At 39.0% G+C, this 14,274-nt stretch overlaps 1 protein-coding gene and 1 pseudogene across 1 annotated transcript; both read right to left on the minus strand.

Moving 5' to 3' along the window:
• Nucleotides 1–6,513: 6,513 nt before the first annotated feature.
• Nucleotides 6,514–8,002, minus strand: LOC114889423 (annotated as a pseudogene).
• A 14-nt stretch (nt 8,003–8,016) lies between these two features.
• On the minus strand, nt 8,017–9,129 carry LOC114903107 (zinc finger protein 829-like; the record flags this gene model as incomplete). The annotated part of the gene is made up of 4 exons (XM_029235913.1): nt 9,022–9,129; nt 8,582–8,977; nt 8,247–8,496; nt 8,017–8,183 (listed from the first exon to the last, which is right to left on the minus strand). Coding segments are annotated over exons 1-4 (921 nt in total), but the record flags the coding sequence as incomplete, so codon positions are not given.
• Nucleotides 9,130–14,274: the final 5,145 nt, after the last annotated feature.

Below are 14,274 nucleotides of genomic sequence, written 5' to 3' on the forward strand. Positions count from 1 at the left end.
ATAGGCACGTTTGGGTGTTGGAGGCACTTCATACCTCACATGAGGATCCTCCTAACTCACTATATAAGATCACTCAAAAGGGGCACTGTCCAATAACAGGCCTTAGAAACTATCCAACAAGCTGTACAGGCTGCCCTTCCATTCTGGCCAGTCAGCCATAACAAGGCTTTTGAGCTGCAAGCGTCAGCAACTGACATTTATGCAGACTGGAGCCTGTGGCAAAAAGATGTGGTCACTAGGCAATGGCATTCCCTTGGGTTTTGGACATGCACGTGTCTGACACCATCAACGAGTATTATTAGTTTCCTAGGACTGCCACAACAAAGTACCTCAAACTAGCTGGTTTAAAACAACAGAAATTTATTGCCTCACAATTCTGAAGGCCAGAAGTCTGAAATCAAGGTGTTGGCCTCTCTGAAGGCTCTAGGGGAGAATGTTTCCTTGTTTTTTCCTTATTTCTGGTGGTTTCTGGCAATTCTTGGCATTCCTTAGCCTGTAGACATATCACTCCAATCTCTGGCTCTGTTATCACATGGCGTTCTCTTTGTATGGCCGTGTCACTGTGTCCAAATTTGCCTTTTATAAAAATAAGGACACCAGTCATATTGCATTTAGGGCCCACCCTAATCCAGTGTAACCTCATCTTAACTTGATTATATCTGCAAAGACTGTATTCCCAAATAAGTAAGTCACATTTATGGGTTCCAGGTAGCCATGAATTTGGAGGGGACACTATTCAAGCCAGTACAACAAAATACCCCGTTTCGGAGACAATTACTGGCTCATTATTAGTCACTGGATACTGAAGACTAACAAACCAATAGCAGGTTGTGTTACACAAACATCCCTATCCTGGGTTAGAAATGTGAATACCAACAAAGTGAATATTGTACAACAGCATTCATTATTAAGTGGAAGTGGAATATCCAGAAAAGAAGCAAACTGGTCATTCATGGCATTTCACATCTACATGAATAAGTGACTAGTCATTCTCCAGATGCAGTTATGTCAGATGCAGTGTCTGTTCCAGCACCTTGAGCTTCTAGGGAGCTTCAGTACACTAAGATTCCTGAGTATTCCTGGGCCTGGTTCATGGACATATCAGCTAAGTTAAAAACAGATGGGATGTACTAGACCACTGCTGCTGTGCAGCCTCAAAGAAAAATGCTTACAAGTTGTGCATGGAAAAGAGAATTCTGCTTAATGGGAGGACCTGCAGGCTGCGATGCTTCCCCTGGAAAATACCCCTCAAAATGTACCTTGTTACATTTTCACTGACTCATGGGCAGGAGCCAGTGCACTGGCGATGTGGTGTTGTACCTGGCGGTGGGACAACTGGATAATTAAGTTTCAGCCTCTGTGAGGATGAAGCATTATGGCAAGAGATTGCACAAGACCCACATCCCTTGGTTGTAACCATGTGGATGCCCATTGAAAAGGGTTTTATGAGGACCAAGTGTCAGCAACTGACAATATGCAGACTGGAGCCTATGGCAAAAAATGTGTCCACTAGGCAATGACATCCCCTTGGGTTTTGGACACAGCACATTTCTGACACTGTCAATCAGTATATTAGTTTCCTAGGGCTACTACAACAAAGTGCCACAAACTAGGTGGATTAAAACAACAGAAATTTATTGGAATGGAATCTATGAGATCATCAGATAAGGACCCAGGTAAGGGCCATGGCCACCTGGATTCACAATCACACGTGTATAGATAATCCATCTGTAATTCAGGACTGAGCCCCAAAATGAGACATGGTGATTCCAACACAAGAGGTCAGGAAAGCCCAGCAAACATGCCTAGGCTGTCAACTATGCAGTTGAGTAGCAAAGAGAACTCTTGGACACATAGCCAGGGGTACCAGACCTGGCCAGTCCTGGAAAATAGACCATATAGGCTCTCTCTGTTCCACCCAAAGGTACAGGTGGGAATTGACTGCAGTAGACACCCTTTCAGTGTATAGCACTGCCAACCTGTCCACACAGCAGATGGGGGCCATACTTTGCAAAGACTCTTAGATGGAATAGTATGGTCATCTAAGCCATAGATGTGTTACATTGTTATCTACTTGGATTCCCTGAACATATCCAATCAGACAATAGTGCCACCTTATAACCAAAACATATGCTGCAACAGGCAGCTACGTGGGATATTCACTGGACCTTTCATGCCCTGTCTCATATGCAGGCAGCAAGTACCATTGAAAGATGGAAAATGGAAAGATGGAGAAACTGAAAAGATAATTAGACAACTGAGACAGCTCCCAGTGGAGCACATAATTAAGACAGGCAGTTTGGGCACTAAATGTGGCAATTCTCCCAAAATGTTACCTTCCATTTAAATAGAATGTTTAATTATGAGGTTGGAGAGGATGGAAGAGGCCCAGACTGCTGTCAGAAACCCAATCCACGTAATTAACTTCTCACTCTACCTTTTTGCCTTCCACACATACCCTTGGAGAAAAGGGGGCTGGGAAACTCTAACCTAGTACTTCTTTTATCTCCTGGCTGTACTTGCTGAACTTAGCAATTATGGATATTGATGATAATGATCATGAATATGAGGTGATGTTTTAAATTTTTGTTTTATTTTTAAGGGGAAAAATAATGTTTATCACCTTTTATCGCCTATATGCTTGCCCAAATTCTATGTTTTGTAACCCCCCAAAATCCTCAAAGTGGAGGAATTTTAAATTTTATTCATGTTAGCTAAGGCAAGGACTGAGTTTCAAAACCAGTTCTCTCTTGAGTTCAGAGCCTGTGCTCTGCCTACTACATTAATATCTTTAAAAAACAAAAAAAACCCACTTTATTGGGACTTCCCTGGTGGTCCAGTGGTTAAGACTCCACACTCCCAATGCAGGGGACCCAGGTTCAATCCCTGGTCAGGGAACTAGATCCTGCACACCGCAACTAAGAGGCTGCATGCTACAACTAAAAGAGCCTGCATGCCGCAATGAAGTTCCTGTGTGCCACAACGAAGATCCTGCTTGCCGCAACTAAGACCCAGTGCAGCCAAATAAATAAAGAAATATTTAACGCCCCCCAAAAAACCCACTTTATTAAGTACGATTGATATAATACAAAAAAACTGATAATGCATTAATTTGATGAGTTTGGAGATAAGTACATATCATGATCATGATCATGATCACCAGAATCAATGCCATAAACATATCCATCACCTCCAAAAGTCTCCTCCCACCCTCTTTATTTATTATTATTTTTTGTGTGATAAGAACACAGACTGTCAGATGTTCCCTCCTGGCAAATGCTCAAGTATACAATACAATATTATTAACTATAGGCCCTAGGCTGTACAGTAAACTCTAGGACTTACTCATCTTGTGTATCTGAAACTTGAACCATTTTACTATTACCTCCCCATTTCTCCCTCCCTAAGTTTTTATTTTTAAATAGACTAATAGCACCTTTCTCCAAGAGTGCTTGTGAGGATACCGTGAAATCTGACATGAAGTAAAGGTCCAGCAGTCATTACTAGCCGTCTCCCACAGCTTCTCAGCCCTTCCTGTTTTTTGGACTTGGGCCCTTGGCTGGGGCAAAATTGTGTGCTGAGACCAGTTGTAACTCTGCTCCTCACATCGGGGCAGGGGCAAGCTAGACTCCTTCAGGGTTTCCCATGTCCCATCCCTTCCCTCATCTAACTTTTTTTTCTTCCAGTTTCATTGAGCTATAATTGACATACAGTACTGTATAAGTTTAAGGTATACAGCATAATATTTGACTTACATACATCATGAAATGATTACCACAATAAGTTTAGTGAACATCCATCATCTCATATAGATACAAAAGAAAAAATTAATTTTTCCTTGTGATGAAAACTCTTAGTATTTATTCCCTTAACAACTTTTGTATGTAACATACAGCAGTATTAATTATATTAATCATGTTGTATATTACATCTCTAGTACTTATTTATCTTATAACTGGAAGATTGTACCTCTTGACAACCTTCATCCAATTCCCCCTCCTCCTACCCACTGCCTGGGGTGACCACAAATCTGATCTCTTTTTCTATGAGTTTGTTTGTTTGTTTTTTGTTGTCATTGAAGTATAATAGACCTACAACACTATGTTAGTTACTGGTGCACAACATAGTGATTCAATATACTATACATTACAAAATGATCACCACGAGCTGATGACTTTTAAGGTGGTGCTGGCATGGTCCACACAACAGGAGTGGAGGAGGTTCTAGGATATCACAGGTATAGTAAGAAACTGCTGAGGCATCTAGGAATGAGTTATGCCATATGGTATCAATAAGACATGGGGGATATTGGAAAAAGAATGAAGTGATTGCTGCAGGGAGTGGTTGGAGACTGATCATATAGCTGTAGAAGAGGAACAACCCTGATCATTGGGTATAGAACACTTAGACCTTTTGAGGTGAGGGTAGAGGAAGGGACCATTAATCTCTCTCAACTCTTATCCCTTTCCAACACCTGGCCAGTTTATCCCAAACTGTCACCATCACGTCAACATAACTGTTGACCAACAAATAGTCCTAATCAGAAACCTTCCAAGAGCTGCTGACTTCAGAAAGGAACAGCCTCCACTTGAAATGATAGAACAAGATTATTTTTCCACACTGATAGGATTTTCTTTAGCCTGTTCTCTTGTTTTTCAAACTATTGATTATTCTAAACTCTCTAGGATGAGTGGTAATAGACAACTGTATTGCCCTGGACTTCCCACGGGCCAGTACAGGTGATGTATATGTAAATACATCGCAAACATTTCTTGCCACACTTGGATCATTGAAACGGGAAAAGCAGAGCAACCCATTTTTCACCTTGGAAAAATGTGTAGCTCTCTCAGGTTGATCCCAATGGCAGCTGGGACATATTTATCTGACTTGGCTCCAGATTGGGCCTACTAGAAGTCATAGTTGTGGTCAGTGGTCACTATGTTTCTTAAGGCAATGGAACGTATTTGGTCCAAGCCTCTATCTATACAACAAATTAGAGAATCAGATGGGGTAGCCAATGATCCTGAGAATTCTTAGCTGGATACTGAATGGTAGGGGCATGGAATTGTAGGCAACAGCTCCACTGTTCGCTACAGTTGCATGGACCCATGCAGGTAAAGGCTTGAAATAGAGCTTACCTGAGTCTTGGCAGAATGCCTTGTGATTCTCCTAGAACATGAAAGGTGGGAGGCCAGTAAGGAGATGCTACCAGGCCATCTCCCATTTGCCTCCTTGTGTTAGAACTTGGGAGGCTGTTTTGAGATAGTTTCTAATCACCTTCCAGGTTCTGGTGAAGTATGGGGCTTTCTGCCCAACACCGCTCCCCCCCTGCAACAGAGCTGCAAAAACAAAACAAAACAACACACCACCAACAAAAGAATAGAACTGCTGAATATTAAACTGCTTAGCTGCAGTCTAGGACTGACTTCTCAGCAATGAAGTTAGTATCCCACAACTCACAATGCACTCATCCAGCCCCTTTGTTTCAGTGCCATCCTTTTTGGCGTCTAGAACAAGGATCATAGGGAGCTTGGTGTCTTTTCATTGTATTCATACGTAATAAACTGTCCAAGTCTAAGAGTGGTTCATAGTATTTTACTGGTTGAAGTAGTCAGGCCTTGTCTTGTGTACGTGAGCTTGACAAAGATCTTTAAGAACTGCTAACAGTGTGTTCAAAGCAATCTAGACTTTTTGTATCGTGCTCTTTACAATTTTTCCAGTCTCCTATTCCCACTCCCACATTTTAGTTATTTGTTACAGCAGCACCTCACTTCTGGTGTCCAAATCTATTTTAGTTTTCTATTATGGCTTAATAAATTAACAAAAACTTAGCATTTTAAAACAGCACCCATTTAAATTTGGTTCAATTCAACCCACTCACAGTTATTAAGCATCCATAGAGGCCTTGGGGGATATAGTAATGCGTGTGAAAAGTCCCCTATCTTCTTTAAGTTTTTGTGGGTTTTTTTTGACTGCATTGGGTCTTCATTGCTGCATGCAGGCTTTTTCTAGTTGCGGTGAGCGGGGGCTACTCTTAACTGTGGTGCATGGCTTCACTGTGGTGTGGGCTTCTCATTGCAGTGGCTTCTCTTGTTGCAGAGCACAGGCTCTAGGTGTGTGGGCTTCAGTAGTTGCAGCACGTGGGCTCAGTAGTTGCTGCACACAGGCTTCAGTAGTTGCGGCACACAGGCTCTAGGGCACGTGGGCTTCAGTAGTTGTGGTGCGTGGGCTCATTAGTTGTGACTCATGGGCTCTAGAGTGAAGGCTCAGTAATTGTGGCACATGGGCTTAGTTGCTCTGCAGCATGTGGGATCTTCCCGGACCAGGGATCAAACCCATGCCCCCTGTATTGGCAGGTGTTAGCAAAATTCATACAAAATAGTAATTAACAATGATTTCTTTACTTGTTAACTCACAAGGAAACACCTTCAAAACTGCATTTTGTTAAAGTCTCTGTACTAAAATGTAGCAAAACTGAACTACACAAATATTGAAAGGTTTAAAATTCCTTAATTTTTTATTCCTGGTACCACTACCACAATTTACAGGGCAATATACCTGATGTAATGAAAAGAAAAAGACAAAGCTACAACAGATAAAAGACCTCAGGAATGTACATCTAATTGACACTACATTGCATTAGTCAATAGCTGCACTTTTTGCAAACTGTGGCTATGACAGTCCTGAACAAGAAGGGTTTCCTGTTTAAGCTGCAGTAACTTTTCTGACTATGGATCATCATTCCTTCTGTGGCAGATTTTTACAGTTCCTCTAATGCATTTGGGACGACTGTCTCAAAGTAACCTGCAGCTTTCCTGACAACTCCTCGCTCTCCTGCTAAGAACTGTAGCCCTTTTCTTCTGAGTTTTTAGAACCTTCTGCTACCATCTCCACCACTTCCACCACCAGATCCATAACCACCACCATAGGGACTTCCCGAGCTTCTTCCACCAAAACTGCCCCCCTTCATGGGTCCATAATTTGATTGCTCTTGTCCACTATAATTTCCAAAATCATTATAGCTACCACCACCACCATAGTTACCTCCAAAATTTCCTCCTTCATTGTAACCATCATATCCTCCACCACCGCCACCATATCCACCACCTTGGTTTCCATATCCTGGTCCCCCATCACCATAGCCTCCTCTACTACTGTAACTAGGACCACCGCCATAGTTACCACCGTCACCTCCAAATCCATTATATCCACCATCACCTCCTCCATAACTACCTTTGCTGCCACCACCTCCACCACCATAGCCTCCTCTTCCACCAAAGTTTCCACCATGGCCAAAGTTACCTCCACCACCTCCAAAGTTTCCTCCACGACCCATAAAGTTGCCAGATCCACCTCCATGACCTCTTTGTGATCAGCAGATTGCACTTCTTAGAAAGGGCCTTTTTCACTTCACAATTATGCCCATTAATAGTGTGGTATTTCTGAACAATTTTATCAACTGTATCATGATCATCAAAAGTTACAAAAGCAAATCCTCTCTTTTTTCCACTCTGCCTGTCTTCCATAACTTCTATGGTTTCAATCTTGCCATACTTTTCAAAGTAGTCTCTCAAATTATATTCTTCTATATCTTCTTTAATACCACCAACAAAAATTTTCTTCACTGTTAGATGGGCACCAGGCTTTACAGAATCCTCTCTAGAAACAACTGTCTTTGGTTCCACTACACGCCCATCAACCTTGTGTGGTCGAGCACACACTGCTGCATCCACCTCTTCAACACAGGAGTAAGTCACAAAACCAAAGCCCCTGGAACGTTTTGTTTGGGGGTCTCTCATCACCACACAATCTGTTAAGTGTGCCCCATCTCTCAAAATGTTATCTTAAGCTATCATCTGTAGTTTCAAAGCTCAGACCACCAATAAACAGTTTTCTCAACTGTTCTGGTTCCTTTGGATCATGTCCCTCCTCCCCCCCGGCGGCGGCAGCGGTGACGGCCGGAGTCGGGCTGGGGGCGACCGGGCAGCGGTATTACCACCATTTTGAGACCGGACTCGCCTCTTCCAACTCGAGTTCAATATGGGACCGACCATTATGAACTTTTTGATGGCGATTAAGATTTGAACTTCTTTCGAAAGCCTTCCTACATTCCTTGCATTCATAAGGTTTCTCACCAGTATGAATTCTTTGATGAAGAATAAGGTCTGAAGAATGAAGAAAGGCTTTCCCACATTTGTTACAAGTATATGGTTTATCACCAGTATGAATTTACTGGTATATTACACAATTTAAAACTTTCCCACATTCATTACATTCCCAGCCCTTCTCACCAGTGTGAATTTTCTGATGTTGTGTAAGTATTGAATCTCTACGCAGGATTTTTCCACATTCCTTACATTCATACAATTTTTCATTAGCATGAATTAACTTATGTCGAGAAAGGTCTGATGAACAACGAAAGGCCCTTCCACATTCCTTACATCTGTAGGGTTTCTCAGCAGTATGAATCCTCTGATGTTGAATAAATTCTGAAGTCTGACATGAAGGCCTTCCCACATTCCTTACAAACATAGGGTTTCTCACCTGAATGAATTCGTTGATGTGCTGTAAGTATTGAGACAGTACTAAAGGCTCTTCCACATTCCTTACATTTGTTGGGTTTTTCACCAGTATAAATCCTCTGATGCCGAATAAAGGCAGAAACATTGCTAAAAGCCCTAACACAATACTTACATTCATAAGGTTTCTCACCAGTATGAATTCTTTGATGTTGACTAAGGTATGAGGAACGATGAAAGGCTTTTCCACATTCTTTACATTCATTGGGCTTCTCACCTGTGTGAATCCTTTGATGTACTCTAAATATTGAACTAGTACTAAAGGCCTTTCCACATTCATTACATTCATAGGGTTTCTCAACAGTATGAATTCTCTGATGACGAATAAGGGCTGTACCATTATTAAATTCTCTAACACAATAATTACCTTTAAAGGACTTCTCACTTGTATGAATGTTCTGATGTAGAAAAAAACGTGAGGCATTAGTAAAGGCCTTCTGACTTTCTTAAATTTATTATATTTCCCCCTAGTAAAAATTATCTGATGTTGTATAAAGTCTGGGCCACTATTCAAAGACTTTCTACGTTCCTCACATTCATAGGGTCTCATACCGATAGGCACTGTATAATATAAATTAAGCGCTGAAGTGCTACTAAGGGACTTCCTGTATTCTTTATAATCATAGAATTTTTTGTCAGTATGACTTTCTTGATTTGTAGTAAGTTGTGAGTCTTGTCCATAGGTATTTTTATGTTTTCTGTATTCATAAAATTTCTCTTTAGTATTAAATGTTTTATGTAGAGAAAGAGATGTATGCTGAAAGAAAGTGGCAATGTCTTCAGAGGTACATGACACTTGACTAAAATGTCTTTCCTGAGATTCTCGTTTAAGTCCATGCTTTGTAAACCCTTCCATTATAACCCGTTGGGATGAATCTATTTCATAGTTATCCTTTTTCAGAGATACTTTCTGGTTCTCAAACCTAGATTTATATTCTGAAAGAAAACACAAATAAAAACATTCACTTTTTTTCTTGGAAGATACAAAACTTTGAATAAAAAAGGGAGATTTACAGTGACATTAATGTCTATAAATGTGAATAGAATGTGTAGTTTTGATATGGTGGTACAATTTGAAAAATAAAGAAAATGTAAAAATTGAAAAGTGATACAGGAAGGTAAGAGGGAAAGTGATTAGGAAAAGATAAATCGGTGATTGTCAAATTTTGGAACAAATTCAAATTATATTTTGGCAAAAAAAAAAGTTTGACAACATAGCCTTTCTCACACATTCAGTGTAGCAAATAAAAATGATACAATCAGCATAGAAGGATATTTGCCAGTTTCTAGCAAAATTTCTCCTTTGACCCAGCAATCCCAGTTCTAGGAACCCAAACAGGTACTCTCGGGAAAAAATCTGAAAATATTTATGCAGAAGCATATCCACCACAGAACTTGTTGTAAGAGCAAATGATTAGAACCAATCCAAATAGCCACTAGCTTGGTACTGCTCAAACTCATTATAGTATATGGACAAAATAGAGTTCTATGCAACTGCATAAAGAAATGAGAATCATATAGGTATTCCTATGGAGTGATCTCCATGATGTATCTTTTTAGAGTGAAATAGCAAGGTGGAATAAACTATCTAGTGTATGCTACCATTTGTATAAGAAAGGGAATGCATGAAGATATATACATATGTGTTCACATTAGAAAAAACAATGAAAGGATAAACCATAAAGTTTATAAAAGATTTCATAGGTTGGAGGGAATGAAAACAGTGGAAGGGGAGAAGAATGGAAGCTAGGCATCTATGAATTTATGCTGTTTTGTAGGTCTGACATTGGAAATGTAAATTTTAATAAATTTGTAAAACAAAATTAAATAATAAATACAAAAATATAAAAACCAAAATTGAAAAGATGAACCTTGTTGGGTTGTGCCATTGGGTTGTGCCAGAAGCAGAGACAGAAAGTAATTCTAATGGTGCTGAAATACAAGATTTGATTGTACATTACTAGTGGGTTACCAAACACTATTGAAAACATTGCATGGTAGTGATCTGAGTGTTCTTATTACTTAAAATGTACAGTATATTTTATGTACATTTTCCAAAAATATATTGAAAAAAATAAGAGGAACAAAGGGGAATAGCCTCAATTCATCTGATGAGGCTGGGTATAAAATGAGACAAGAACAGTATTTGAAAAAAAAATTATGATTCAGTATAATTAATGGGTATAGATGGGTATAGATTCTAAACAAAATATTACCAAATTGGATCTAGTAATTTAATTAAAACCCCCAAATCATCATGACAAATTTAATTCATTCTAGGAGTATCAAGTTAAATCATAAGAAAATTTGTTAATGTAGGCCATTAACAAAAAAATAAACAAAATTCAGCATCCGCTCATAAACTCTTATAAGTTACGAATACAATAGAATTTCTTTATACTAATGAAGTGTATCCTCACAAAAATACAGCAAAAATACACATAACAATGAAAGTTTAAAATCAAGCCCCAATTCATCTTTGTGGTATTCTTTCCCAAAACCCCCAAATCCAATCTAATCATCAGAAAAATATCAGACCAATACAAATTGAGATATATTCTACAAAATACCTGACAAGCATTTTGTCATAACTGTCAAGGTCATAAAAAAACAAGAAAAAAACTAAAAAACTGTCATAGACCACGAGACATGACAGTAGAAAAAAGACATTAATGGAAAACGGTGAAATCTGAATACGTTCTACAGTTTAGTTAATAATAATGTACTGGACTCCCCTGGTGGCACAGTGGTTAAGAATCCACCTGCCAATGCAGGGGACACGGGTTTGATCCCTGGTCTGGGAAGATCCCACATGCTGTGGAGCAACTAAGCCCATGCACCACAACTACTGAGCCTGCATTCTAGAGCCCACGAGCCACAACTACTGAGCCCATGTGCCGCAACTACTGAAGCCCGCACACCTAGAGCCCGTGCTCCGCAACAAGAGAAGCCACTGCAATGAGAAGCACGCATACTGCAACGAAGCATAGCCCCCATCGCCACAACTAGAGAAAGCCCGTGTGCAGCAATGAAGACCCAATGCAGCCAAAAATAAATAAAATAAATAAATTCATTAAAAAAAAAGAGAAGCCACTGCAATGAGAAGCCTGTGCACCATAACAAAGAGTGGACCCCGCTCGCCGCAACTAGAGAAATCCTGCACACAGCAATGAAGACCCAACACAGCCATAAATAAATAAATAAATAAATAAATGTATAAATCTTGGGTTCTTAGTTTTGATTAGTTTTGACAAGTATACCACAACAATATAAGGGAAACTGATATTGGATGAGGGATATATAGGAACTCTTTATGCTATTTTTGCAACTTTTTTGTAAATATAAAATTACTCCAAAATTTAAAATTATTTTAAAAAGAAGAAAAATTATGACTATAAAAATCATGTAAAACGATGAAGACAGTAACACTACTTCTTTTTCTATATTAAACTTAAAAAAATTTTATTGGAATATAGTTGATTTACAATATTGTTAGTTTCTACTGTACAGCAAAGTGAGTCAGCTATATGTATACTTATGTCGCCTCTTTTTTGGATTTCCTTCCCATTTAGGTCACCACAGAGTACTGAGTAGAGTTCCCCATGCTATATAGTAGGTTCTCATTAGTTATCTATTTTATACACAGTATGAATAGTGTATCTATGGCAATCCCAATCTCCCAATTCATCCCACTCCCCTTTCCCCCTTGGTATCCATACGTTTGTTCTCTACATCTGTGTCTCTATTTCTGCTTTGTAAATCAGATTGTCTATACCATTTTTTTCAGATTCCACATGTATGCATTAATATACAATATTTGTTTTTCTCTTTCTGACTTACTTCACTCTGTATGACAGTCTCTAGGTCCATCCACATCTCTACAAATGACCCAATTTCGTTCCTTTTTATGGCTGAGTAATATTCCATTGTATATATGTACTACATCTTCTTTATCCATTCCTCTGTTGATGGACATCTAGGTTGTTTCCATGTCCTGGCTATTGTAAATAGTGCTGCAATGAACATTGGGATGCTTGTGTCTTTTGGGATTATGGTTTTCTCTAGGTATATGCCCAGTCGTGGGATTGCTGGATCACATGGTAGTTCTACTTTTAGTTTTTTAAGGAACCTCCATACTGTTCTCCATAGTGGCTGTATCAATTTACATTCCCACCAAGAGTGCAAGAGCATTCCCTTTTCTCCACACCCTCTCCAGCATTTATTATTTGTAGATTTTGTGATGATGGCCATTCTGACCAGTGTGAGGTGATATCTCATTCCAGTTTTGGTTTGCTCTTCTCTAATAATCGATGCTGTTGAGCATGTTTTCATGTGTTTGTTGGGCATCTGTATGTCTTCTTTGGAGAAATGTCTATTTAGGTCTCCCACCCATTTTTTGATTGGGTTGTTTGGGGCTTTTTTGATATTGAGCTGCTTACATATTTTGGAGATTAATCCTTTGTTACTTGCTTCGTTTGCAAATATTTTCTCCCATTCTGAGGGTTGTCTTTTCATCTTGTTTATGGTTTTCCTTGCTGTGCAAAAGATTTTGAGTTTAATTATGTTCCATTTGTTTATTTTTGTTTTTATTTTCATTACTCTAGGAGGTGGGTCAAAAAAGACTTGCTGCGATTTATGTCATAGAGTGTTCTGCCTATGTTTTCCTCTAAGAGTTTAATAGCGTCTGGCCTTACATTTAGGCGTTTAATCCATTTTGAGTTTATTTTTGTGTATGGTGTTTGGGAGTGTTCTAATTTCATTCTTTTACATGTAGCTGTCCAGTTTTACCAGCACAACTTATTGAAGAGGATGACTTTGCTGCATTGTATATTCTGGCCTCCTTTGTCATAGATTAGGTGACCATAGATGCGTGGGTTTATCTCTGGGCTTTCTATCCTGTTCCACTGATATATATTTGTTTTTGTGCCAGTACCATTATGCCTTGATTACTGTAGCCCTATAGTATAGTCTGAAGTCAGGGAGCCTGATTCCTCCAGCTCTGTTGTTTTTTGTTTTTTGTCTCCTCAAGATTGCTTTTGCTATTCGAGGTCTTTTGTGTTTCCATATGAATTGTAAAATTTGTTTATCTCGTTCTGTGAAAAATGCCATTGGTAATTTGATAGGGATTGCATTGAATCTGTAGATTGCTTTGGGTATATAGTCATTTTCACAATATTGATTATTCCAATCCAAGAACATGGTATATCTCTCCGTTTGTGTTGTCTTTTATTTCTTTCATCAGTATCTTATAGTTTTCTGCATACAGGTCTTTTGTCTCCTTAGATAGGCTTATTCCTAGGTATTTTGTTCTTTTTGTTGCAGTGGTAAATGGGACTGTTTCCTTAATTTCTCTTTCTGATCTTTTGTGGTTAGTGTATAGGAATGCAAGATATTTCTGAGTAACACTACTTCTGTTGAACATTTCCTGGAAGGTGTTACCACTGCAGTAAGACTAGAAAGAAGCATCCAAGTTAGAAGCATAGGAAAACAAGAAAAGAACTGAAAATATTTGCAAATTTCACAATTAGTGAAAACTCTACTAATTATTATTCTACTAATTAATGAGTTATGACAAAAATCAACACATATAATGCCAAGAAAGGTCAATTTTATACCTTTTTAAAAATTGCCACTGAATATATATGGAATGATTTCTACACATCTTATTATTAATAATAGTAAAAAGAAAACCAGC

The sequence above is a fragment of the Monodon monoceros genome, unplaced genomic scaffold (genome assembly GCF_005190385.1).
Source record: "Monodon monoceros isolate NGI ecotype Baffin Bay Population unplaced genomic scaffold, NGI_Narwhal_1 Super_Scaffold_10, whole genome shotgun sequence".
Lineage (NCBI taxonomy): Eukaryota > Metazoa > Chordata > Mammalia > Artiodactyla > Monodontidae > Monodon > Monodon monoceros.